The sequence below is a fragment of the Pararge aegeria genome, chromosome 12 (genome assembly GCF_905163445.1).
Source record: "Pararge aegeria chromosome 12, ilParAegt1.1, whole genome shotgun sequence".
NCBI lineage: Eukaryota > Metazoa > Arthropoda > Insecta > Lepidoptera > Nymphalidae > Pararge > Pararge aegeria.
The window spans coordinates 18,843,001-18,869,944 of NC_053191.1; the positions used below are offsets into that span (position 1 = coordinate 18,843,001).

Sequence of the window (26,944 nt, forward strand, 5' to 3'; positions counted from 1 at the left end):
TCTTGCAATGAAAGTTTACTATGTTATTTCTAATACCTCCAAGAATATATTTAAAAAGTTTCATGAAGATCGGTTCAGTAGTTTTCGCGTGAAAGCGTTACACGTTTATAATATTAGTAGGGAAGTAGGGTAAGGTAATATTTATGCTGTTTACAATAAAGGAACTGATGGTGAAGTGCCTTAGATATGATTGGCTACCCACTGGTTACCTCGCTTCTATATTAAAAGGACTAAGTATATGATCTATACATAGTAACTTTTTACATTTTACTTGGCATCGACATTAAAATGTTGTAGAATATATTTATTAATTCTTTTTAAATGTAGTGTATTGTAACACAGGCGGTTTTTTGTCAAAAAAATGTTTTGTTTGATCTTAACAGCAGTTAGATGTTACGCAGTGGGACTTGGGAGTTATCCTTAGTACCTAATATATTTATTTATTTACCTCCTTTCCAAATTAACTTAGAAACGGTGCACGACTTAAACCACAAGGATACCACTTTTAAAAAGTGGTACTCATATTGAGTTCAGTGAGCTCAGAGAAATGATTGTAATTTCACATGGTGTAATCCGTGACGTCATTTGACCTTAAAAGTAAAAAAGGGTTTTATAGTTTTACTAGCTGTTGCCCGCGACTTCGTCTGCGTTTGATTTTGTTTTTAAAGTATTCAGTATCGCTAAGCCTTAAATGATTATAGTAGTATATATATATATATATAACATGTGACTGTCAATTAATTCTAGACAAATAATTTGCAATAAAATAAAATTGCGACTATAATTAAAGATCTAAGCTATCCTATCTCTTAAGTTAGACCAGACTGCTCACGGTGTGCCAATTAAAATCAAAATCGCTTAAATAGTTTAGGAGTCCATCGCGGACAAACATTGTGACAGGAGATTTATATATATTAAGATGAAACCACCGTAAAAGCACATTATAGACATTTAACTATAATATTTCGGAACAATAAATAAAAAAATAATAAATTAATAAATTTTATTGAGGGTATAAAAATAGTTTCATCAATATTAATTTTATACTTTGAAAATGGGAATGATAATGGAAAATGATTAAAGTAGACTAGGTGTCGGACTAATATTTTTATTGAACTCTGTGTCTTAGAGTACGACATAGGTACATAATACATACTTAACAATTATTTGGATGATATACACATATTAAAAAACTGAAAACAATATTTTATAATCGATATTTTATGGAGCACTGGCACAAATCAGTGATAGCCTACAAACTACACGGTCAGCTGATTCGAATTATAGGCGCCGCCATATTGGTCTCGGCTGCTCTGCTCTCTGCTCTGCTGTCACTTCATCCCTACTCCGCGGCCGACCGCCACGCGACATGCAACACACAGACGAAAAATTTCGAGACGATGTAATAAAAGTTTCACTTTAAAAACTTGTACTGTCTAGGTTGTCACCGCATAATTTTTTGAGATAACTTTGCACAGTTAAATTTCTTAAAGTATGTCGCTGTGTCGCAGGCCGTGTTCCCGCGGCTGCTGCTGACGGAGCAGTTCGCGGACGTGACGCTGGCGTGCGAGTCGCGCCAGCTGCGCTGCCACAAGCTGGTGCTGTCCGCCTGCTCCGCCTACCTCGAGCGCCTGCTGCTGCAGAACCCTTGCAAGCACCCCATCGTGCTCATGCGCGACATGCGGTGAGTGCTGCTTCGGACCGCGCCCGCTTGGCACCCCTAGTGCTGACCACGAAATTCTTCGACACCCACACCCCTGCGTGTATCTCTAGGTGGTGTTGTTAACAGTGAATGAAAGTATTTATTTACCGTTATCTGCTGATATGTTCTATCTTCTAAGATCTCTAACAATCTCAAGTCTTCAAATTTTCTCCCTATTCCATGGAAAGGAAAAAGAAAACTGTTAAAACTTTTGCTGCGGACCACACCCGGTAAGTGATAATACGGAATACGGTTGGAACGCGCTTGCCTTCGAGATGCCTACTCATTCTTGATCTGAAGGTAGGACTTATAATCCTGTAGACTTATAAAGAATGGTATATGTAAGATCCTTGCGGTGTGTATCCGAAACGAGAAAGCAAAGTGCTTCGAACGTTTACAGTTTAGGCTGCAGACATATTTTAAAGCAGTCCGAATCCGAGTCCCGCCCCGCGCCACGTCATGTGTAATGCTTCCTGCGCAGGTTCAGCGAGATGCAGGCGCTGGTGGACTTCATGTACAAGGGCGAAGTGAACGTCACTCAGGAAGAATTGCCCAGCCTGCTGAAGTCTGCTGAAGCGCTACAGATCAGAGGTGAGAACGATCATCGTCGACGAGAGGTTCAACGAAGATCCTAAAAGAACGTAATAAAGTCTAAAAAACCCAAACCAAAATTTAATTGTAACTGAAAACTAAACTGATCTAATAACAAAAATGTTATATTTAATGCCCGATGCCCTAGGGGCAAACATGAAGTGCTATCGGCACCGCTTCACTTACGCTTCTGTTGCGCAGGCCTGTGCTCGGGCGAGGCGGGCGCCGGCGCGGCGGCGGGCGCGGAGGGCGCGGGGGGCGCGGGGGGCGCGGGGGGCGACGCGCGGGACTTCACGCTGGCCAGCGACGCGTTGCTGCACGCGCATCGCACCAACGGTCAGTGCCACAGACGATACACTCATATTCTAGGGACTATTCTAATTTGCAAAACTGACGACTCAATTGTCAACACCATTTAAACAACTCCTAAGACAACTAGCTAACAACTAGTTTGTATATTTGATGAAAGCAGGCGTTACTTTGCGGAAATCCATGATATACCATGAAAATCAAGCTTAATTTGCTATACTCTGCGAAAAGCAGGGGAATCTGTATGGTGTCATTTATAATTTCTTCAATCCTCATTCTCTACACCAAACAGATCTTCGCCAATGTTCAATTTGTTCAACCCTTCACGCACGTTTCGCTCCGAAATCGGAGCATCTCCGAGATGTCGACTTTACAAAGAATATTTTTTAAGTCACTTTACAATTATTCATTAGCATCATTCCGCGAAAAGCAGAAGAATCTGTGTGGTAACACACAGATTCTCCTGCTTTTCGCTAGCTCGCTCGCTTTTTCACGGTACTTCAAGTTTGTGTTAACTGGAGAGTTTTGTACTACTTACGTACCGTTTTAGAAAATTAACTCAAAGATCAATGTCGATAATTATAAATATTGCGCGCAGCCTACCAACACCAGCAGCAACACCAACAACAAACGCCGAAACCACTCAACAACAACAATACAACCAACGGGCCCAAGAAGCGCAAATCTGAGGAGAGAGAGAGAGAAAAGACAGAAGTGAAAGAGGAGACCGTGGAGGAGGACGGCCTGTACTACGGCGAGCTGGACAACGACCACTTGGAGTACAACGAGGTGCGTAGCTCCGGCGGCCTGGGCGGCCAAGCTTTGGTTGTAATCATTCGTTCGTAAGCACACTAGAAAACCTACCGATAGTCGAATAAATTCACATTTATAATCAATAATGGTCTTAATTACTAGTTCAAAAGGATTCGTTCTGTTAATTCGCAAAATGTGCAACCAGATTTCTTAATCTGTATCATGTAGAAAGTTACCATCGAGTTGAATGGCTCCCGCCGTTATGCGTCTACCGGCGTTAACCAATCTGAGAACGACAACAGATCTTATTAAATAACAAACAAACAAATAGGTGGAAATTACAACGCCATTTAAACTAAAATCCTAGCAGTCACATGTTTATTGAGAAACTAGCTGACCCGCGCAACTTCGTCTGCACCAAATCGGGTATTATCGGATTTAATATCTTTAAAAACCCCAAGAACATAATTGCAGCGCAACCTACCGGGTTCAGTTTTATTTTTAAACTATATAATACACGGCCGGCCGGCCCTCTGTATATTTCTTGCTTTAAGAATATCTATACCCGTCGTAACTTCTAAACGATAGGTCCAATTTGAATAATTTAAAGAGCAGTTTGTAGGTACATAATCAATTTAAATTATAAAACTATTTATTTATATAAGTATCTAATAGAAACGTCCCAAATTACAATACATGCTTGATAGTATAAACTTTAAAATAAAAAAATAATTACTGAAATCGGTTCAAATTTAACGGAGCTATGAAGTAAATTTGAAAATTTATTGTTTATCGTGATAAATAGCTTTATTTATTTTTTATTTATAAATTAGATGGTAGCTGGTGTTGATCCGGAACACCAGCTACCATCATACCAAATCTTATTTAAAACCGTTCAGTAGTTTTCACGTGATGCCAGGAAAGACAGACAAAATGAAATAAAAATCTGTTCCGGACTCAGTATCGATTATAAAGCAATCCCCCGGTCAAAATTGCAAAAAATATGTACAGAAATTTCGTCCTTCCAGTTCCAGTTTTATTATAAGTATAGATAACAAAAGTATTTAAATTTCAGGAGGAAGAAACTGGAAAACCCGGCAGCAGTTTAGGACAATCTTCCGGTGAGTTTATTGTGATGTACTTACCTTCCTTTCGCTGATACGGTTTTTATTGAGTTTTTCATTTCTTTTTAAATCAATGTTTATTTGCAATGTGACTTCCTCTTGTCACTTGCTTAAAACATGTTTTTTTTTTATAAAAAAAGTTTTATTTGACAAAATATATTTTTTAAATTATGAAGCTTCAATAGCTCAGTAGGGTGCGTACTGACATACAAAAGGTCGCAGCTTCAAAGCCCACTCGCTGGGCTATTGACGTCCATTCCATGCGATAGAGGAGTATCGTGAAATTAACATTCTAAGCAATTTTATTACAAACGATTGGTTGTGTCGCGATTTGTGTGCAACGAAGATCATATTGTGAATGGGCATTGAGAAAAATAAATAAATGAATGTCTGTAAGGTAGGCCAAGTTTCGATATTTAAAAGTTGGTAGATTATTACTTTTTTGGTAGAATTTGAACCATGAATGTTGTTAAAAATACCAATTTTTTTTCTTATTTTTTTACTAGCTATATCTTACAGACATTTCATTTGTGTTTTTAAAGCATTCATGGTTCACAAATGATTTCCCCCCACTCACACCGCCCTTCGCTTGCAGGTCGGCGCGCGCCCTACCTGCGCGTCAAGCCGGAGAGCGAACTGTTCTTCCAGACGAAGTTACAGAACCTGGAATACATGAACAGACTCTCCAAAATGAATGCGGCAGAGATCCAAAACGAGTTTTCGAAATACGGTTTGACGAACATGGTGGAGGACTCTCAGAAGAACTCCGAAAACGATTACTACAAGTCGTGGCTGGAACAGAACGGCGAGCTGGAGGTGTCGCTCCTTAAGGCGAATCAGGTCAAAAAAACGAAGAACGATATCAAAAGCCAAAAATCCGAAGTGGAGCTCATCCCCAGAAGCAAAGACGCTGCCAACAAGGAGTTCGTTAAAGTCGGAGAAAAGTTAGTGCGGAAACGGGGACGACCGCCCATCTTCAAGGACAAGAACGTAGACATCGGGGAGACGGTCCTGAAAGCGGATCTAGATCAGTTCTTAGAGGGCAAGGAGGTCAGCTCTTCGGGGTTGTCCCGAAAAGACTTAGAGAGAGTGATGATGGGCAAGTTTAATCCTAACAGAAGATACTCCAACGAAGCGATGTGGGCCGCACTCATGGATGTGAAGAAGGGAGGCAGTATATACAGGTATTTCTCGTAACGCTCGTAACGAGTTTCAATTCTCTTGCAATTTTCACGCCTCGTTTTGGTCGGTGTACACCTGTCTTTTTCCGGAATTTCTTCCGATCCCGGCCGTGAACATCGTGCCACGTCGCGCAACCTTTTCAGACCGCTTCGGAACTGGCCATGCGATACACCGACCAATTTAACTATGGCCAATACTGGTCTCGTAGGATACAGGGCTATAGTTACAACTCGCGCTGTGGCACTGCGGCTCGGCCGGCGAGTCGTTTCTCACGCAGGTGTATTCGCAGGGCGGCGCAGACGCACAAAGTGCCGCGCAAGTCGTTGCGCAACTGGATGAAGCGCTGCCACATCAAGTCGTCGTTCCCGATGCCGCAGCAGCTCAAGCAGTTCGTGGAGAACAGCAAGCGCCAGCGCGAGGACCAGGAGCTGGCGCGCGACGCCGGCGCGGACTTCGGCCAGCACTTCCTGGCCTACGCGGGCCTGCGCGCCTCCAGCGACGACGAGGCCAAGCCCGGCGCGCGGCGCCCGCCCGGCGCGGACGCCTTCGCCGACGGCGCCGCCCTCGACATGTCGCTGCGCGAGTGACGCGCCGCCGACGCGGCGCACACTTCGCGGACGCCACCGGTGTTCGACGCTTGAAGCGAGGCGACGTCAGAGTAAAATGGTCCTCATTCTTTTCAATCTTTATTGTTGTCTTTCATCGATACACATTGTACTGTCACACATGATTATCAATTCATCGACCATATCATACACACGTGACAAATTTTGTTTCGAGAAATATAAACAATGATGTAATTCCGTTGACAAACTGTGTTGTGAGAGTCACTTCCTTCCTTAATGATTACTGCAAGCTTTTGTCATCTGGGGTTGATTAACCTTAGCAAATAAGGCGATAAGGAATTAATCAAAATAATAGAATCCCGATTTAGAGGTAATTTAGTAAGGTTATATTTTAAAATAATTATTGGTAATTAAAGCCATTATACTCTGACGTATAAGCTGATGTTCGACTCGACACCGCAGTTGCCGGGCGCGCGGCTCCTCGGAGCGGCCTGCCCGGCGCCGGGCCGGCGGCCAACGAACAGACGAACGGCGTCACCGAGTGCTCGTATGGTCTGCTAAAGGTTAAACCAAGTACAGGCAAATGTTTATTAAAATTCAGAAGTTTTTGACACGAGCAATGGCGTTTACCTTAGCAGTAAGAGATAGTTAGATTTGATGTTAGAAATCCGTCGAGAGATTTTAAGTTTATTAGTGAGTAACAGGTTTTTTGAGAAAAAACCCGCCTATATATATTGAAAATACAGTTATATATCTGAGACGAATTTACGAGGTCAAACCATCTTGAACTACTAAGGTCAGCCATACGATGTCACTGAACTGAGACCAAAGCGAGTCTCGTTCGTTAATTCCGCAGTCCAATCAGTTCAATAGATCGTCGCGATGTTCACCGCGTTGTATACAGGAGATGTTGTTAGCTTTCCGGAGCTGGACCCGGAACCTGAGACACGGAGCATGAGACACGGAGCCTGAGACTCGGAGCCTGAGACTCAGGGTCTGAGATGATGAGGGGTGTTACTTGCTTAATAGACGCAAGTTTGTCGAACTGTGTCACCTACTCAATAGTAGTTTTTTTTGTTAGTTTCGACGTTTCTTAAGATCGACAAATGCGTGAACGAAAAATTATGTTATATTTTGGAACGTCTGTTATTTTACAAGAATTTAGTGTAGTAGTAAAAATCGTTGATATAAAAAATAAACGTGTGTGTACTTTTGTACACGCGTTAGAAATTATACTTTTTTGGCTTAAAAAAATCTTTACAAAAATTTTATCTTTTGCCTTATTCTACATTTGTAGAAAAAACGACACCAACAATATAAAAAAGGCATCTCATTAGGTATCGGACATCCAAGTTTTACTCAACATTAAAATTTTTGTACAATTTAATCAATTAAATCACTGAATGAGCCCGCAGATTTTTCAAACCTTTTTTTTTAATAACTAAAATGTTGACTTATGGCTAACTTCAGGGTGTCGGTTTTTTGTGACGGTATGCGGGCGCATCGTAAAAATTTACCCTCATAATTTTTCTCGAACCCGCCAAAAGAATTAGTTTGTCTGTTTCAGAGAAATTACATAGTAATATTAAATAATTTGTTATAGTGTGTTTGGTTATTTGTTACCTATATTCGGCTCAGCCGCTAAATCGATCTTGTCGTAATTTTGCACTAAATACTGTGTATCCTGGAGACGGAAAAATAACAGTTTCCATTTCAACTCTACAAAAATGGTATCAAACAAATGAAGTAATGGAAGAGAAACCAGAGTTTATTAACAAAAACAAAGCTTAGTAAAAACTTGTGTGTTGGCTCTCGGTAGGAAGGGCATCGCTCGTCGAGTGTCCGGTGCGGCCGCAACATCCCGCTGGTTACAACGTGTTATAGGACTATGGATTCAATTGCATAATATAGCGTCGTTAAACGCATTCAACTCAATTATCTTTACTGCCAAAGACAAAGCAAAGATTTCTATAAAGATATTATACTTATTTTAAAAATAGTTTTCATTTACAACGCGCAATATTATTCCCAAAGATTTTATTTTGTTTTCTTTTTATATTAACTATTTCAAGTAGTTGACGATTTTACGAAGAAAAGAATATTCCGCAGAATTCGCTCTTCGTAATGAATTGCCAGGCTATAACTACCCTACCACTTTGGTAGAAATATGTTAAGCTTGGTACATTTGTTTTGTTTTATTTATTTGTTATAATATTATGAATACAAGAATGTAGTATATTAGTTAATTATTGTAGTAAAAACGGGAAATTGGCCTTTCTGAAATTCGTGTGCTTGTATGGACTTCGTCCAAAGATAAATAAAAGACTTAAAAAATGAAATTTTAGCGTAATTTTGTATAAGTTACGGATTTTTATTGTGGCAGCAGTCGTTTTTTATGATATTTAAAAGTTAAATTATTTTCTTAAAAATGATAATAGTTTATGCAAACATTGTGCCCTCGGACTGGCGGGCCGACCCGGCCACACGGAAAGCTTATAAGCTACGCCATGCGTGCTCATACAACACGACTGCTGCGCAAATATATTATGCTTAATTATTACTTATAGTAATAGTAATTTATTTGTTACTTAAAGTATTGTACTTAAATGTAATTAATTAGTATTGATGTTTTGTTTCTGATTCATCGAGTTTCGATTTATAAGTGTTTCGTAGTTTCCGACGAGGCCGTGCCGAGTGGGGACCGATGACATGGGAGAATAAAATAATTAAGATTCATTAGTACAGATTCACCTTACGTTGTTTGCATGCCGCGTCCGCACTAAATAATCAGATAAAAAAATAGTGCGTGGAGTCCCTCCGCGTGGAAGAAGTGAATCTTCGTAATGTGGAAATGAAAATAGGTAGGGGTTGAAATAAACTTTTAGTGAATTCATATTGTTTCTGTACGACAAACTTTATTAAAATTTCTTATAATTCTCAATTGATCGCATCTTTTAATCATCATTTTCGAGTGGACAAATTTATTTAAATATCTGGTAGAAGCGATCCATTTCACATAGAAATTAAAAAAAAAGCCATCATCACGCGGTGTTCCCAGGCAGTCACCCATCCAAGAACTGACCGCGCCCGATGTTGTTTCAATTCGGTGATCGAATGAGAACCGGTGTATTCAATATGTTTTGGAAGTGGCGACAGCTGCATTGAATCAGAATATGACAATCTGTCAGATAATATAAATACCCATGAATGGTAGCGTTAAACGTTTAACGCAAGCTTGTTGGACGTCGCATTAGAAGTTCCACTTCAAAAAAGCTTATTTTAATTTGAGTGTTTCGGAAATACTCGCGTACCCACCCTCGCTCGCCCCCCGGCCGTGTAACAGGAGGCCTACCACTAATTATATGTTCCTACATTTGTATATCTAGTGAGTTTATAAGGTTTGGAAGTTTCTTGGAGTATTTATTTCGGTTATTTTACACCTTCCTGAGCTCGTATGTGAATATTTCTGCTTAATCACTTCATAGATTTATTTTTGTTAAAAAAAAATATACAATTTTATGCCCTGACACTGAAACACTATGTCACCTTAAACCATTCGGTACAATTCGGTATTCGTATACCGATTATAGAGGACCCTCTAATTTTTTTTCACAAAACAGTACATTTTCAGAAAAAATCTGAGGTCCTCCCTAGTTGCACCTAAAGAAGTTCTACTTCGAAGATCTCACTTGCCCGCCCCTGCCTGCAGACCAGAAGCTGGGTACGCCCTATGGAGCTCACCTAATAACAATGAATAATCACACATTTTGTTAAAGATTCTCAAAAGATATTATTAAGAATCGCACTATCGGCGCGCTCCTACCTAATGTAATTGCTAGGATTCCGTTTGCCTTGCAATCGTTGTTTGCATATTTGTTATCGCGTTGCGTTGTGTCGCGATGTGTTAAAATGTTTGTGCATAAATTCATAATTTTGTATGTTAAATTATAAATTATTTACATTTTTATAAAAATTAATAAATCTTGATCCCATTTAAAACACTCGCATATGGGGTATTGAGTGTTGCCATTTGAAAACGTTGGGTAGAAATATCACATGCGTCCCAAATCCATAAAGTGCCTATTAGTATAATATATACATAATAACGTAGTGTAAGGCTGTGTAGATATAATGTGGAACGTCAGTGTTGTTTCGCAGTATTATGTTTGTTTAGCGCGCCGCGTGTCGGACGCATCTTTAAGTTTGCGCACCACGGTGCCATAAGTTTGCGACGATGTCGAACGCGTCTTTGATTGTCTGCGACCGATGTAATAAATCGTTATTACATCACTCGCATTTGCAGGGCCCCTTTTGAGTATCAAAACACCGAAAAGTTGACTTACTCTACGTTTTTAATTCTTATTTTGATAGCGTTTTCTAGGAACGCTGGACGTAGATTTGGAAGAATAGAACAAGGTGAATTCAGTCCATTAGTCTAACGTTACAGTGTGTTGACACTCGAAACCCGCTCTAAGAATGCGTTTCATGCTAGGAGTACAGTGCGTGTATATGTGTGCTCACTACTACGCGCGCGTTGTCTGTATCGCTCGGCGCTGTACTGTACTGTACTGTGTACTAACGCTTTGGCGCGCGTTGTGGTGTGCGGACAGTGTTATTAATTTGCTCTGTAATGTTGTTTCTTTATGGATGATAAGATCGTCACACTGTTAGTGTCCTGTGAGGCAGCTTCGTCTGTCCATAATCCGACGATGCCAAATCATTCATTCAAATCTTTATATTTATTTTATCACGATATGTGATATAGTTAGGCTGGACACACGCAGGCATGCTGGATGATATCTGCCTGATACTAAATTCCAAGACCAAATAAAATGTTTATCATCGCCTCAATAACCTGGCTTGTGGATTATTGTGAAATACACCTTAAGGCCGTCTTATTTGTTTCTAAGCGCGACGTAAAAATCTAAAATCTGGGGCTTTCAAAAATATCCAGCATGTTTGATAGCGCAGTGGAGACCTAGCCCGCTCTGAGCCCCGCCTCGCTGTGACCTCGCTGTGACCATCCCGTACAGTAGACACGTACCTACACCCGAAATCAATAATGATCTATTTGATCCAATCTCTTCTTTTAAGGTACAGTTTGACATCCGTTTGTCTGTATTTGCTGGGAAAAGTGTTTCAGTGCCGAACATGTGCCTCCGAAACATTATATTGGGCCACAACGGACAATTTTGGTAAACGTTAGGGCAGAAATTTGCAACGCACAAACAGCAAAAAGCCCTTCGTGACTTTTTGGATGAGATGACACAAGATCAAGGCGGGGCCGCTCTACACGTGGCGCCGCCCCAAGCGAACCAACAGCTAGTGATACTGAACTTTTGAAAATGTAGTTATGTTTGCTCATTAAAACGTTGAAAGCCGATGCATCATTGCCTTTCCGATAGACTCCTTTTAAGATGTTTTAAATTCTATTATCAGTTGAAAGGGAACTGACGACGCGCGCTGTACCCGCGACACTGTTATTTTATTTTCATTGAACGTTACTTCCGACCACTTCTCAAAAGTAAATGTGTATGTAAAATGTCCGCCCGATTATTGTATTATTATATAGATATATAATTATAATCATTGTATCAGTTCTATATTGAGGGTTTAATGAAATAAATATATACAAACAATGAATGGTATTTTTTTTCGTCACGCACCGACTTGACATTTTCTATTGATGTAACTAATTTTAAAAGTTATGCAATAATTTTACAATGGGACTCTGATTGCTGCCACTCGCTGATTGTTGTCACACCATTTGCTTTCCTCTTTCTCTCAGCCGCGTCCGCTCTGCTGAGGGTAACGGAAACTGTCCATGGTGTTCGACAACGTCAACTAGTGGTACGAGTAGCTACTGTGGCGCAACGTATCCATCACGTTTCATGTTAGATGTTTATTTTTAAGAACATTAGTAAGCTGTTACTCGTGATAGTTCTAGCTTACCGTTGCATACGTTATTTTAAATTTGTCTGCAAACACCTTTAACGGAATTGACAGATAAAAGATCAAACAATTGACAGCCTATTCTACTGGATCGTGAATCGGGAAATGGCGTGCTCCCTCGTTCTACAATATACTGAGAATCGTATTTAGTGCTTCTTTTCCTCGCTTTTTACATCGCGCCCCGCCCCACTCCCGTAGGAAGCCAGGAAAAGAAACGCCCAGTCCGCGCCGCCGCCGCGAGCGTGGCCCCGCACCACTACTAAAGGGCCGTTTCTTCTCCTCGCTTGTTGCAGGTGTGCGGACGTCTACGGAAATCGTGACGCGCCACTTCATCGACATGGAGCACGGCGTGCCGCTCGACGTGCACGCGCGCCCGCGCCTCGTGGGCCGCCGCCCCAACGCCATCGTCAACATCGAGACCGACGTGTTCCAAGAGAAGTCGTACAAGCAGTACTCGTCGCAGCACCTGCGCGACGCGCTCATCGCCGTGAAGAGGGGCTACAGCGTGTACGCCGCGTCCAACAAGTTCGGCGTGCCGCGCAAGACGCTGCGCAACTGGATGGAGAAATACGACATCAAGAGCCAGTTCTCCAAGGGCCGGCGCGGCGCGCGGGCCTCGCGCGCGCTCGACCCGCTCGACCTGCTGGCGGACACGCGCGCCGAGCGCTTCGAGCCCGCGCTCTGAGGCGCCTTGACAAGTACACTTGACAAGTTTCTCGCCCGCGGCGGAGGGTTACTCGCGGGACACTTGTCACGAGTAGCTTCTACTTACATGTATTCCCTAGTTTACGAGTAGTAGGTGTTCCTCAAAGTTCTATAAAAACAGTCATTTCCGAAAAGTAAATAGTTTAAGAGTTGAATATCTAAATAATTTATTGTCTCAACTCTTAGTGTCTGCTGCGAGTACTTAACTAATTTGCCAAAAATATATTTAATTTTATACATATCTAATGATAATTTTCTATATGGATATATTATGTATTTATTATTTATAAAACAAACCGATACGTTTAAATGGCTTTAGAAAATCCCGAACGTGAGCATTTTCCCATGGCAACTGGGTACGTAAATTCGTAAAATGACCTCACATTTTCATTCAATTTGCAAAAAAATGAAATAAAATTAAGAACGGAATCATAGGCCATCCCTGCCAGCACTCAGCGGGTCACGGCATCCAGCCTGCCAGCATCATGCGCCGCACCTCTCGTGGTCGTGCGCAGGCGCTACTCTTCCGCCAAATAAATAAGTTAAGTAGAGCCCAGGCTGCCGAGACATGCTTTTCAAAGAATATCAGATTTATGCCCGTTTTTACTTAACCTAGGAATCGCCCAAATCAAATGCCTAACTAGTTAGGCGATGTCCATAGAAAAATAAAAATGTGAGTGTATTAGTGCACCTAAACACGTTTATGACAACATTTTTTTTTTTTAATTTCATTAAAATTAATTGATATTTACTACATTCTATGAAGCAATAATTGCTAGTGTAAATAAAATTATTAACATCAACTGATGTTTACAATAAAAAAATGTGTGCATATAACCTATACGCGCGATTGAAGTATCACTTTTAATATTATTTATTGCTGAAAGAGTAAAATGTTCCTGGGACTCTGCCATTTCATTTCATATTCATATTTCACTTTATATTCTATTTAAAATTCATTAATATACTTTTCACATTTTACACAAACATTTGTTAAATAGAATAATTGAGATTAGAAAATGGAAGGTTAGATCAGCACATGTCAATAAAATTGTCATTGACTACTTATTATAGAATGTCGCAATCATCAGAAAATATATTAATAAATAAAGTAAATTTAGAGATTTTCTAAAAACTGCAATTCAAAAAATTTTTTTCAAATGGGAAAATGTAATTTAGATAGAAGATGGCGCGATACGTCGATAAGTTTCACTTCAAAAACGTTCCACCTACTTTTAGGTGATACCCTGGTAAAAGTTGATGTATGCCTAGGAATATCCTTAGATTTGGCGTTATTATTATGGTAATGCTTTGTTCGTCTTTAGTGAAAACGGGCATTCTTAAAACCACATTTGGAAGCATAGTAACCGGACATAGCTAATCGCTCTGTTGTGCATGTGTGACGTCTTCCGACGGGATCTGGGCTCCTACGGCATGACCACAGGGAGTCAAAATATAAAAGCAAGGGGCCGTGACTGTTTCTTCCACTTTTTGACAACGGACTGCAACCGGTTTAGAAATTGTGCGTTAAGTAAAACTTTCTTTACAACGTTGTACCTTGTGAACAACTGTACGTACTCAACCTAATAATTGAGAATTCATTATTAGGATTCATTGTTTGTTTTGTAGATGTTGAGGGAGAAGTAGTGGGGTTCCAAACCCCAGCCATGCGTATAAGATAAGAGGCTACCCGAAACGGTACTCACTCGCTATACTAATTGATAGGTGTAGAAATACTGCCACCGCAGGGAACATTCTGAAAGCGAAACACTACTTTTAGTATCTCTGTCAGTTCAGCAATTGAGGCAGCCGTGCGCCGCTGCGGTGCCACAGGTGAGAACAACAAGTACCGTGTTGTTGCGATGTATGCCGTGTGCGCTAATCCTGATTAAACTCTCGACCCTATTCAAATCAAATCATCAAATCATCGCCTAACTTTCGGGCTTAATGCTTGGTACCAAACCTTATAAAATTATATTAGTTTTATATACCTGATACTTAATGCTATATATAAATTGTCTAGTCTAATTAGTTATTTACGGATCGAGGTGTCAAAAATAGGCTATAAGTATAAGTGTTTGGTTTAAACTTCTATTTATTTATAGAGTATAAAAAAATAAAGTATTATGTGTAAGAAATGTACGAATAATTTATAACTACTAATTTATAAAAAATATTGTGTATGGCAACATTAGTACCAAAATGTCGAAATTGCCAGTAGTGCAAACTACCCTTAGTATAAGATTTGTACGCTCCTAATCGAAGTTTGGTTTCGACCGTCGATACTCTGTAATGTGAGAGGGAAATGAATAATTAATATCCTTTTAAAAATTAAATTCGTCCACACTTCTACATACTGTATCTACTTTTGGGAGAATAACTCTTTTAACAGTTTTAACATTGGGTGTATTATGCGTAGATGTCACATTGTATCGATCCTCGGCACCGACGCGACGCCACGTGTGCCAGCACGTGAATCTTATACTAAGCTTGCAGGTCATAGAATAGTAGGTTTCCACATTCTCCAGTCGTCGAGTCGTTGTCGAGCATCGACAAACTGTGATGTTAGGGCAAAACAGACCAAATTCACCGGCGAATTGAAATTATTTTGAAAGTTAATTATTGAAATTAAAGCTCGGACCTCGACTTAATGGGTGACGTTCGGACAGTTTGGGTTTTTCTGGACTTGGGTTTAGTTAGTAGTCCCACGTGCATGAACGTGGGTATGACGTCAGTAATCGGGGACCTCGTCTTCGCCGGCGAAAACACTATGCAGTAGTTGTATCGGTGAGACCTTCTCGGGATACATCGTTGGCCGTTGGAATAAAAGAAATGTAATAGGCAAAAGCCCGTACGGTATAAAAGTCCAATCTATCTCTGTGCAAAGATTCATGAAAAACGCAATAGCCGAACGTCTTACAAAATTTTCGTTAACCTAAATTTTTAACCTCTGTTTTTTTTTGCAAATTAGGCATAAATATGAGCATGCTGTAGGTGTGTGATGATGAGTGCCAGAAATTAAATTTTATACTAAACAAAAACAATAGACAAATTGAACCGACTTTATAATACAACCAAAAAGTAAGAAATAAATATTTCCTGACAACATTTTTAAATGGTGTCAAGTAAAATGCAGACCCCGACTTCGAGTCTTACGACCTCGCATACAGATACTCGATTTTGGTATTTTTAAAATGACTCCTCGATTTCGAGTGAGCGAATCTAGTTGTAAGAGTTGAGTTACAGTTCCGGATCGGCCAACACCCGTGCCGGCGCCAGCGGCGGTGTTGGCGCGGCGCTGGCGCTGTTGGGTAAGTGCCAGTCCAACACGTAGCCGTAATGTGCTCAGCTGAAGCAAATACTGTAACCATTTCTACGTCTAGGTAGATTATACGGTTAGGAACATTATTAAGAAGCTTTTTTTGTTGCCAACTAACATTTTAGCTGTGAATTATTTTGATTTGTACGTTTAGTTCCTAATAAACCCAAATAGACTTAACGCCAAAGGGTAGGTGTGTATAAGTATTTTTTGTTGAATTTTGTGGTTAGTAATTTTAATTGCAACGATTAGTTTAAATGTGTATGTATGTGCTGGTTAATTTGTAAGTGGAATATATATTTTTAAGATGAAATAAAACCGAAGATAAAATTAAAGTGGTTCGTTGTTTCATTTACTCTGAGGTTAGTAGCATTTAGGTACAACACATTTTAGGTGCAGTCATTTAACTCGCGATTAATACTCGACTTCATACACTTTCAATATTATTCTATTGCAAAATTAGTTTTCCTGATAGGAAAATATAGAGCCCGCCAGCCTGCCACGGTGCAGCCTGGTCAGTCTAAGCTCCGCGGTTCTTGTTCTCTGTGAAGAGACTCGTTCCGCGCGGTGGGGCTACATCGGCTTGAAATAATGTTGTAATGAAAAAAAGTGTGTGCGTGTAACTTTTACGAGCGATTGAAGTAAAACTTTTATTATTATTTATTGACGAAAGGGTAAAATGTTATTGGGACTCCGCCATTTCATTAAATATTCACTATTTCATTAAGCGGTTTTTCCGTCAGAAAAATCTGAGTTACTGAAGTTTTACTTCAAAAACGTCGTTACCTTTGAATGGGTCCGAAATGTTCATTGTTATCGATTTTGCCTTTCGGCCTCGTTTGGTCGCGTTCCTAGGATAAAATCCAAAAATAAACTATCAGCGGCCCCTGGCGACTGTAATATTTATTAAAAATATCTATGAACCAGCTCCAATGCTTGTGTAATGCAGAAAACTAGCCGGTTAACAAAAAAAAACCACGAATCAATACATATATCTGAGAATGTGTACTGACATATGCTTTTTCCTATTCCGCGAATGCTCGGCCCGATCGAGTAATCACCCTCCCGTGTTTGTGTCACAACACCGTTCAAGTAATTCAGTCAGAGATTAGCGACGCGCGTTGAATTGATGCCGACTTTCAAATGTAGGTATTTCGCTGCATACCGATAGCAGCAACAGTTCCCGCTCTTCGGAGACCACCTGGTCGCCAATCGCCATCTATATTCAACAAAAAATCCAAAACAAAACGTAACTAAGCGCAACTAATTAATCGAACTATCTCCGCGAGGCTACAATCGGACTGCTGCGACAGAGCACTGAGCAGGAAGCCCTGAGAGAGTGCTTGAGAGGAAACGCCACAAGGAGGCTCGGACTAGAGTTACGTATTTCCGGTTGGTCTAGGCCAAGCGATAAGCGAAGGAGTAAAATAAGAAAGTGAAGTTGTAGTCTGAACACCAGCGCCGGCGCCGCCTCAACGAGCGGGAGCTGGGGAGTGAAACACGTCGGCTAGGTCGGTCTTCATTCTAATCAAGACTTCAATTTTTTTATCCTTATCGGTCATTACTTATATCTACATTATAATATTGTGAGGGCCAAGAAAGGATCTAATGTTGCAGAGTGTATCTCTGTTGTTCTTAAAATAGAACCACGTATGGCTTTGAGATGAAGGACAGAACTCCTGAACGGATGAAAGCAAATCTCTCCCCCTCAGTGCAATGGCATTTCAAACACTAAATGAAAACCATTTAATCTTTAGTAATGTGACCTACACACATCGGACATTGCAGTTTGTTTCTTGTTGCAGAGTTTGCAATCGCGAATGTGCAGTGCCAGTACGAGTGCAGCGACACTGAGCCGGAAGAGTGGCCGAGTCGCACCACCTCCCGCGCAGCCGTGGGGGGCGAGCCCGCCGGGGACCACACCTACGACACGCGCGACGAGCCCCCCGCCTTCATCATACACCAGCTGCCTGCGGTGGGTACTCGCGACACCAAGACGCGCTCGCTGGGGGGCACACGGGGCCGGGGCCGATTAGTCGTTAAAGTGTTTCTCCTTGTAAGGAGCCAACTCTGAGTGCGGCAGCCATGCTATGGTGGAACTTTGGATGGACCATTACAATTGAATGCGTATGCATTACTTCGTGACTGAGTTTAGTCACTTAGAGTCAACCCTGTGGGCAGCAGCCGTGTTATGAAAACCCTAAGAGTGGAATACCACAGTTAAATCTATCTTTACTTATAATAAAACTGTAACGTTAACTTTTCCTACGATGTATCACCATAACTCAGTCAAATGTTAACCGATTGAAATATGTCTTTTACTACTATCCAGTAGTTTAGACTATCAGTTTAGTGTTGCCCAAATTTCGTGTAGATCTGATGTATATGATTGTTAGGGATACGTTCTGAGGCTGATGGATAACAAGTTATCTTTCAAACTTCCAAAGACGACCACCTAACCATTTACTGACTTGGGTCAACGGGGCCTACCAATTGCCATCGACTAACATGTAGTGCTGCTGTTAAGCCAAACATTATTAATGCATATTGTATATTGGATAACATATAAGTATTCATTGTAAAGTCATCTCCTGAGGATGCTCCGGTTTCGGAGCGAAACGTGCGTAGAGGGTTCATTGCCGAAGATCTGTTTGGCGTGGAGTATAAGGATTGAAGAAATTATAAATTACACCATACAGATTCTCCTTTCGCGGAGTATAGCAAATTAAACTTAATTTTCATAATATAAGTATTATTAATGCAGTCATTTGTTTTAGGGAATTCAAAGTATTTTTAATAAGGCAAAACCGTAGTAGGTCCTCGGGACGGGCATTTGGCAATGTTTACGTGATTGAAGGTTTCAAATAGTGGTCGAATAAAGCCCAAAAAGAGCAAGAACACATAATATATTATTCGACCCATTTGCTTAAATTTGTTGCAAAACTATCAGTACCTACCTACTTAATATCATAAGTTTTTATATTTGGCGCTTTCAGAACGTTTGAAAAACTTTACGTTTGGTATGTGATTTATTGAGGTTTATAAGTTATCGAAATTTAGTCCAAGGTCGGTTTCGACTATCGATACCCTGTAATTAATAAGTAAAATGGAAAATCGTACAAACCGCTCTTGTAAAATAAAAAATGTTTTACAAAATTTGCAACTCTAAAACCACTCATATTACGCTTTGACGTTTTGGTGTTTTGATACTTGAAATCTACTGCACGATTGCGACCATGCACAACGCGAACTAAGCGTGCGCCGTGAGTTATTACTAATGAGTGTACTGTGTCGCAGTCGTCCGCGTCGCAGGGCCCCTTCGTGGAGGTGCGGCCGGGCCTGATGACGCTGGCGCCGGGCTGCGTGCCCGCCGTCAACGTCATCCAGCTGCCGGAGCGGCCGGCGGGGCTGGCGGGGCTGGCGGGGCTGGCGGGGCTGGCGGGGATGGCGGGGATGGCGGGGATGGCGGGCGCGGCCGAGCTGGGCATCAACAAGCGCGTCCGCCGCAGCGAGGGTCTGCTGCGCCAGGCGGCCGACTGCGTGTCGCGCGGCTCCACCTTCCAGACCGTGTCCGAGCGGTTCAACATTCCCATCTCCACTATCCGGTGAGTGGGCCCAGTCCGGCACGTCGAGCTGAGCACACGTACGTAGTAGCCAGGCTGCGTGCGTCTCCGGCAACTCAGTGCGAAGCCCGCTCACTAACTGGCTGGGATGCAAGCAACGCAATAATACCGCTTACCGTTTACCGCGGTTTTGAAAACATAAGATCTAGAGTTGTTCCTTTTATCTCCTCCTTTCTTTTAATCTGCATAAACGTGATATTTTTGTTCAAAATTAGCTATTGCCTTTATTTTTTTAATTAGTTTAATTAACGACTCCTCCAATCAGATCTCCCAATGTGTTCTGCTGCGTGTGACGAGTGTTGTGTGTGCGCAGGTTCTTCATGGCGCGCAAGGGCATCCTGCCGCGGCGGCGGCGCGGGCGCAGCACGCATGTTGGTAATCCACTTCTCGGCCGGCGCCCGCGGCCCTGTGGCCGGCGCCCGCGGCCCTGTGGCCGGCGGACATTCCGCAGCTACATTAGTAGCTTTATCACGATTCAAAGTATCCTATATATCATCCCAATGCTAAGTCTTGAATAAGTGGATCGCTGCTGTCTGCTGCAGTGTTATATTCTCCGTCTCTAAAATTATTCACTTTTTCGTCACTATATTTGGCCAGCGCTACACGGATGAGATAGCCTTTCCAATAAAAAAAATATTTATTACAATCGGTTGTCATTTGACGGAGTTATGGTGTGAAATCGTCTAAATATTTCATCCGCTATCCCGTAGGAACCCTATTGTTTTTGTGATAAATATACCTTAAATGTTAACCCGGAGCTTTATGGAGGTATAGCATTGAAAACCGTTCGCAGTCTTGCATGAAGCGCAAACTTACAGTCGGATAAAAATCCAATGATCTGGGCTCTGTTTCTGTATCTAAGCTTACATGACATGTAGAACAGGAATCGTCCAGCTTCATTATATGTACTAGCAGTCCCTCGCGACTTTGTCCGCGTATAGGTACACCTTAAAACATAGTCATATGTTGTCGCGAATTGTTTTTTAAAGAGAACAGTTCTGTCATACTTACTTCCATCGTTTTACTGTTTGCTGTTTACGCCTATCGCCTTAAGCCCATAAATAACTATCCAACACAAAGAAAATAGGTTAAAATAGGTGTTGGATCGTATTGTACTTTTTAAGTGAAAACTTCGCACCAGCAGTTCCTGAGATTAGCGCGCTCAACCAAACAAGCTCAAAAGCTTTATAATATGAACGAGCGGAGCCGCGCGAGTTGACTTTACAAAATAATCTTATGTTGTATACAACTTTAAAGAAACAACAATTCCGACAATTCCGATATACTTACTGCATACTTCCGTAGTTTGGCGTAACGTTAACCGTTCACGCATCGCACGCATCAGAATTTCTCAAAAAGGATATTTTGTGCAGTTTTTGCAACATTTCTCATTAATGATAGTAGCCATTGGTCGAAGCGTGATGTTATACCTATAGCCATAATTGTTACTACCAAAACAAAAAAAAATCGAAACAGCATTTTCTGAGATTAGCGCGTTCAATCAAACAAAATTTAAAAGTTTTATAATATTTCAACTATGCCTGTCCAAAAAACCACGTCAGTCTAAAACTCCGTTGCGCGGATTTTGAAAAACAAATGCGGATAAAATAGCGATGCTATCCTGTAGGAGCTGTTTGCTTTTCCGGGATAAAAAGATAAGAAAGCCTTTGAGATATTCCAGACTATAATGTAGGTATCTCTGCCAAATTTCAGCCAAATCGGTTCACTCGTTGTTGCGTTAAAGCGTAACAAACATCCATACATCTTTCCTCGCAAACTTTCACATTTATAATGTTAGTGTCCCATATGCCTTGCGACTTGCTGTTATCTGTGAAGAATTATGTCTTGATCTCCGACAATATTACTCAGATTTTTATTAAAATTAGACAATACATGCTTGATAGTTTACACTGTAAAATAAAAAAAGAATTATTAAAATCGGTGCAAATTTAACGGAGATACGAAGTAAAATTGATGAAAATTTTCATTCCAATTCTCGGAGGAAACTTTTGTTTATCGGGATAAAAAGTATCCTATATGTTGACTCGGGATATCAGCTACCACTATACCAAATTGTATTCAAATCTGTTCAGTAGTTTTCACGTGATGCCCGGACAGACAGACAGACAGACAATAAAATTGAAAAACAAAGTGTTTTGGACTCAGTATCGATTATGAAGCATCCCCCGGTCAAAATTTTCAAAATATATTAATTGTACAGAAATCTACCAGTTATAGTTTTATTATAAGTATAGATAGCTGAGCCGTGCCCGCTTCATTGGGTTTAAAACATTTTTACTCGTGTTGAAATTATTAATGTGGTTCGGTTACTACTGAGCGGTAGGTATTATTTATTTCATGACATCCAATAGGGGGGTTATATTTTGACTGCATATGTATCTACGTCTACTAGAATTAATATCACTCAAAAGATTACGACATGATCGCGGTGCCATACCTGTCTCTTTAACCATTCGTCCAAATTATATGCAGTAAAAGGGAAAAGACTTTTGTCTTAAATACATGAGACGATAACTTTACTTCATTTGATAAGGATTCATAATTTGTTATAATTCCTACTTCCCTATCCCTATCCCTACTAATATTATAAATGTCAATGTAACTTGGTTTGTTACGCTTTCACGCAAAAACTACTAAACCGATCCTCATGAAACTTTGTACACATATTCTTGGAAGTGTTAGCAGTAATATAGGATACTTTTTATCCCGACATTAAGCTCGGTTCCTTTGGGAGAGGGGATGAGTGTTTGACGATTTTACAACATAACTCCGACAAATTATAACCGATTTAAATAATTATTTTTGTACTATAGAGGTATATAATAGGTGTTTAATTTTGCCCAAACTTTGTGTAGATCTAATGAATGTGGTTTGAGATAGAGGATAGAACTCCTCAGCGGACAGCAGCAAACCCCTCATTTAGGGCTTAGCGATACGGAATACTTTAACTTTTTTTAGAACTACAACTAAATTAATTGCCACATCAAAAAAACAAAATCAAACGCGGACAAAGTCGCGGGCAACAGCTAGTCTGAAGAATAAAAATGACCTAACGATTTTAAATAACTTCTTAATTTCTTTCTGAGAATTCACGTGTGATAAAAATCATTGTATGAAACACGTATGTTTATTTAATTAATTACTTGTTACACTCTCGGCTTTCTTAGCGTAATCTCGTAATTCCGCCTGAACTGACTTCAAGAAATAAGTACAAACATTTGTACAATAATAAGTGTACCTTTAACACTAATACAATTTTAATTACTAAGTAAGGATTTGGGTTATAATATAACTTCGACAATAAAACAATTTTAGATAAACCCTACGAGTACTAACTCACTAGATTTCACCGGATAAAATACTGCCTGAGTCCGGAGTCGTATTGGTGGGTGAGTGATTATGGGGTACCAAACATCACGAACCGGTCGCACTACTTTAACCAAACTAAAAACTAGGAACTATTCAACTTAGAACTTTTAGACCTAAATTGTGTTCTAAGTTAAATGATTCTCATATATTTCGAATGATAAATTGAATGTAGTAATGGAAACCTGTAACAATCTATGCTTCAATATTTTGTAATTTGATAAATCTTAACGGAAATAGTGTCCATGAGTACTCGACTAAGTCTTATTTATATGCGTATGACTATTTTAAGGTTTATACGCAGACAAAGTCGCGAGGGACCGCTAGTACATATAATGAAGTTGGACAATTCCGGTTCCGGTCATGTATGATTAGATATAGAAACAGGGCCCAGATTATTGGATTTTTATCCGTCTGTATGTTTGCGCTTCATGCAAGACTTCGCAGAAAAAAGAAAGAAAAAAAAAATGTTAAAACCGTTGTTTTCACCAGCGCTCCAAATCAGCATTCGTCATTTTAATCCTAAAAGCCTGTAAAACCTGTCCACCGCACTATAGCATTATATAGTACAATAGAGGTGCTATGTTGCGAAATTTAAAATTTATAAATTTATAGAAAATAACATGACTGACTGGCGGCGAATGACTAGTGGCGGCATCTCTTGGTCTCCTCGTGCGGCTCTGAGCCATTATATCGAAACATCACAGAGGCACGCGTGAGCTAGTTACAAATGAAAACTATTACTTTAATGCAACGATGGTGCAAATCCACCGACACAGCATCTCGTGTAAAGCGCGTCGCCAGCTGTGACCTCGTGTGCCGCGTCTGTGCAGATGGCGCGCGCGTGCAGTAGCCCCGAGGAGCCGCCCCCGCCCCCGCCCCCGGCCCGCGCCGCGCCGACCCTGCGACGGCCAACTGTTGAAAACTCAGTTTCACTGCCTCTGGGATAGTTCGGAATCTCCGTGTATCGAGTGAATCGCCAGAGTGGTTTGAAGCGGCCCTTTGTGCATATCTACGCTTACCGCCGCGCGCCTGTATGTGCTGCTAGCAGAGGATGTCGCATCCCACTGGAAAGATCGAAAGGTGATGTCCGAGTCACGTTGTGTTTCAGTAAAGTGTTTATTTGTCAAGTTGTCACTGACTCGTCCACTAGAGATTTTTGTCGATTCCAACGTCGATCATGCGTGTTGCGTTTTGAAATAAACTTATTTGTTTATTATTTAACAATTTGTTTGTTTAAAAACAACTTTATCTTTTCATACGACTGCGAGGGTCTTCATATTCTACTCGCGCCTAAAAATATCGCTTCGTGTGATGGACCATCTTGTTAAAAAGGATTATCTTTCTTAGACATCATACTTGATCTGAATCTTTCTTACCTATATTATCATAACTTTAGAGCGATGTCTTTGAGCTGAATATGCTTAAAACAGTGTCGTGCATTATATACTTACCTACTTAATATTTCGAATGACACTGAAGTCAGATACGTTTAACTCGTCGAAAAATTTTAATCATCTATGATGTAAATATTGAATCTCATATTGTATATTATACTGTATTGTCGAAGTATTCATGATTAAGATATTATAAATCATGATCACAATTAATTAAACTATATTTATGTGTTCAAGATAATTTTGCCTTCAGGCCTACGAATATAAGCCCGAGTCTGAGCTGAGAACCCAACTTATGACCCGAGACATAAGAAAAGTTTGCTGTCGACATATAATACTTGAGCGTGCATGACATGTATCTTAATAGCATGTCATCATTTTAATTAAGTATAGATTAATGAAGTGAATCAAAAGTAGTCATTTCTTTAACTATTTTAAACCGGGATCTTAAAAAGGCAGTTCGTTTATTACTAATATGTCATAATTCTAATTACATTAGTGCTAAGTATATATTTATTGATATTCGGAGACACACCGACGGCAATTCCCGCCGAATTTTTATTCACCTTCCTGCCGACTGCGATCGGCCGACGGTTGCCCCGATCATCAGTAGTTGTAACGTGCAGTTGTGAGTTGTTTCAGTTGTGCGCCGCCGAGCGACACGCACGTGCTGCACTTCGTGTGTCCGTCTGTCAGCCCCGTCCCTCGGGTGGCTCGATTGCTAAAATTTTGATTAAGTTATTGCGATCAGTCGCAATTGTTGTTATTAACTGACGTTGTGGCACTTGCGTGTTTTGGCCAAAAGTGAATTAGAGTATAATAGCAAAGCGTCGCATCGATTCTGTTATCTGCAGACCTGAATAAGGCGTAATAAATAAATAAAATACATAAATACAAGCAAAGTGGTCGTTATAAATTTACGATAGTGAATTCCTTCTTGTAATAATTAAACGAGGAGTGTTCCGATGCAGTTACAAAATATTATAAACATTTAGTTGAAAATGGAATGAAATACCTATCCTATTCCACGGCGCACAAGATTCATCGCCACACGACACACTGACATCGACTGCACTGTCGTCCGATCGAAAGTTCGCTGACGTCCTGTGTGAAGACTGCATTTGATTTGCTCCGGTGTCTAGTTGACTGAAAGTATTATTTTGTTGGTCTAAGGCCGCATTTCTAGTTGTAATGTTGTAAAGGATACTATTAGTTACAGTTGACAGGCAGCTATGATGCTGAGCTCTCGCCGGACACCGCTTGCGGCGCTCATGATTCCATTTGCTGGTGCTATGTTCGTGTCCGGCGGGTTATCAGCTTTATTTAACACATGTTCGCGAAACGCCAGTATTATGTTTTGAACAAAATAGCTTGTAAGTACTTGCATAAGTGGTCTTAAGATGTATATTTTTGTAGGTTTAGTATATTAGAAAATAATATATTATGGATCTTGCAACTGACAATCACCTGAACTGGCGGTCGACAACACAGCAAGCTGTTAGGCGAATAAATCCGAAAACCTGTGAAAGTGGGCCAGCGGGACAAGTCGATCTATTCCATATTGTCAGCCGAGCGCCGCCGACAGTCAGATTACTGGCGCCAGCCTCTACGGCGCACGAAAGGCATTTATTTGAACGAAAAATTTAACAATCTTCATACAAGTACTGTCAATTGTAACATCACAAACCGCTTCTAGAGACTGCTTCCATATTGCCAGGGAAACCGAATGTTTGGCGTAAAGCGTTGCCCATCCAGCTCCGTTTCATACGCCGTATTATTAAGGATATGGTTTTCTTAAGCCAAGACCCAGAGATCTGAATTTGAAATTGCGTCAGGCCCAAAGATACCAAATATGTTACGCAGGAATATGTTTATAAAGACGTGCAGTTTATTGACTTGTTGGGCAGTTTGCTTCCAAGTTTCGCAGCCGAATAGTAGGACGCTCTTAACGTTACTGTTAAATATAACGTTCACCGAATTCAAGACTGTCCCCAGTTAGTAACAAGGAGTCGCTTTTCTCGAAACTAAGCTCATGTGCACGGTCTTACCCTTGTTGATTAGTAAGACCGACATTTGCAGCTTCTTCCAGCTCTAGCGGTTAGATGAAAGCAGACAAATATCATCAGAATGATAAAGATTCCCAAAAAAGTCTCCACGAGTCCCTAGCTGTACTCCTGTCCCGAGCCTAATAGGTTTCGAAAGCTTGTTACCATGTATAGCCGGCACGTTTTAATTTGACAATATTAACCGCTTTACATTTTTAGTATCGTAATAATTGATAGCCCTTGTATGAAGTCTGAAATGGACACCACTTAACGATTCACTGGTATAGCA

At 40.6% G+C, this 26,944-nt stretch overlaps 1 protein-coding gene across 5 annotated transcripts in view; it reads left to right on the forward strand.

Moving 5' to 3' along the window:
* LOC120628272 (protein bric-a-brac 2-like) overlaps positions 1 to 26,408 on the forward strand; it is a 32,368-nt gene extending 5,960 nt beyond the window's left edge. For all 5 annotated transcript variants that reach the window (XM_039896560.1, XM_039896563.1, XM_039896561.1 and 2 more), the window contains exons 3-11: positions 1,512 to 1,684; positions 2,184 to 2,293; positions 2,495 to 2,629; positions 3,201 to 3,391; positions 4,431 to 4,476; positions 18,009 to 18,178; positions 19,501 to 19,808; positions 20,140 to 20,197; positions 24,047 to 26,408. In XM_039896560.1, coding sequence (XP_039752494.1) covers positions 1,512 to 1,684; positions 2,184 to 2,293; positions 2,495 to 2,629; positions 3,201 to 3,391; positions 4,431 to 4,476; positions 18,009 to 18,178; positions 19,501 to 19,808; positions 20,140 to 20,197; positions 24,047 to 24,163 — 1,308 coding nt within the window. In that variant the 3' untranslated portion in view covers positions 24,164 to 26,408. The remainder of the gene's footprint in view (positions 1 to 1,511; positions 1,685 to 2,183; positions 2,294 to 2,494; positions 2,630 to 3,200; positions 3,392 to 4,430; positions 4,477 to 18,008; positions 18,179 to 19,500; positions 19,809 to 20,139; positions 20,198 to 24,046) is intronic.
* The last annotated feature ends 536 nt before the right edge of the window (positions 26,409 to 26,944 follow it).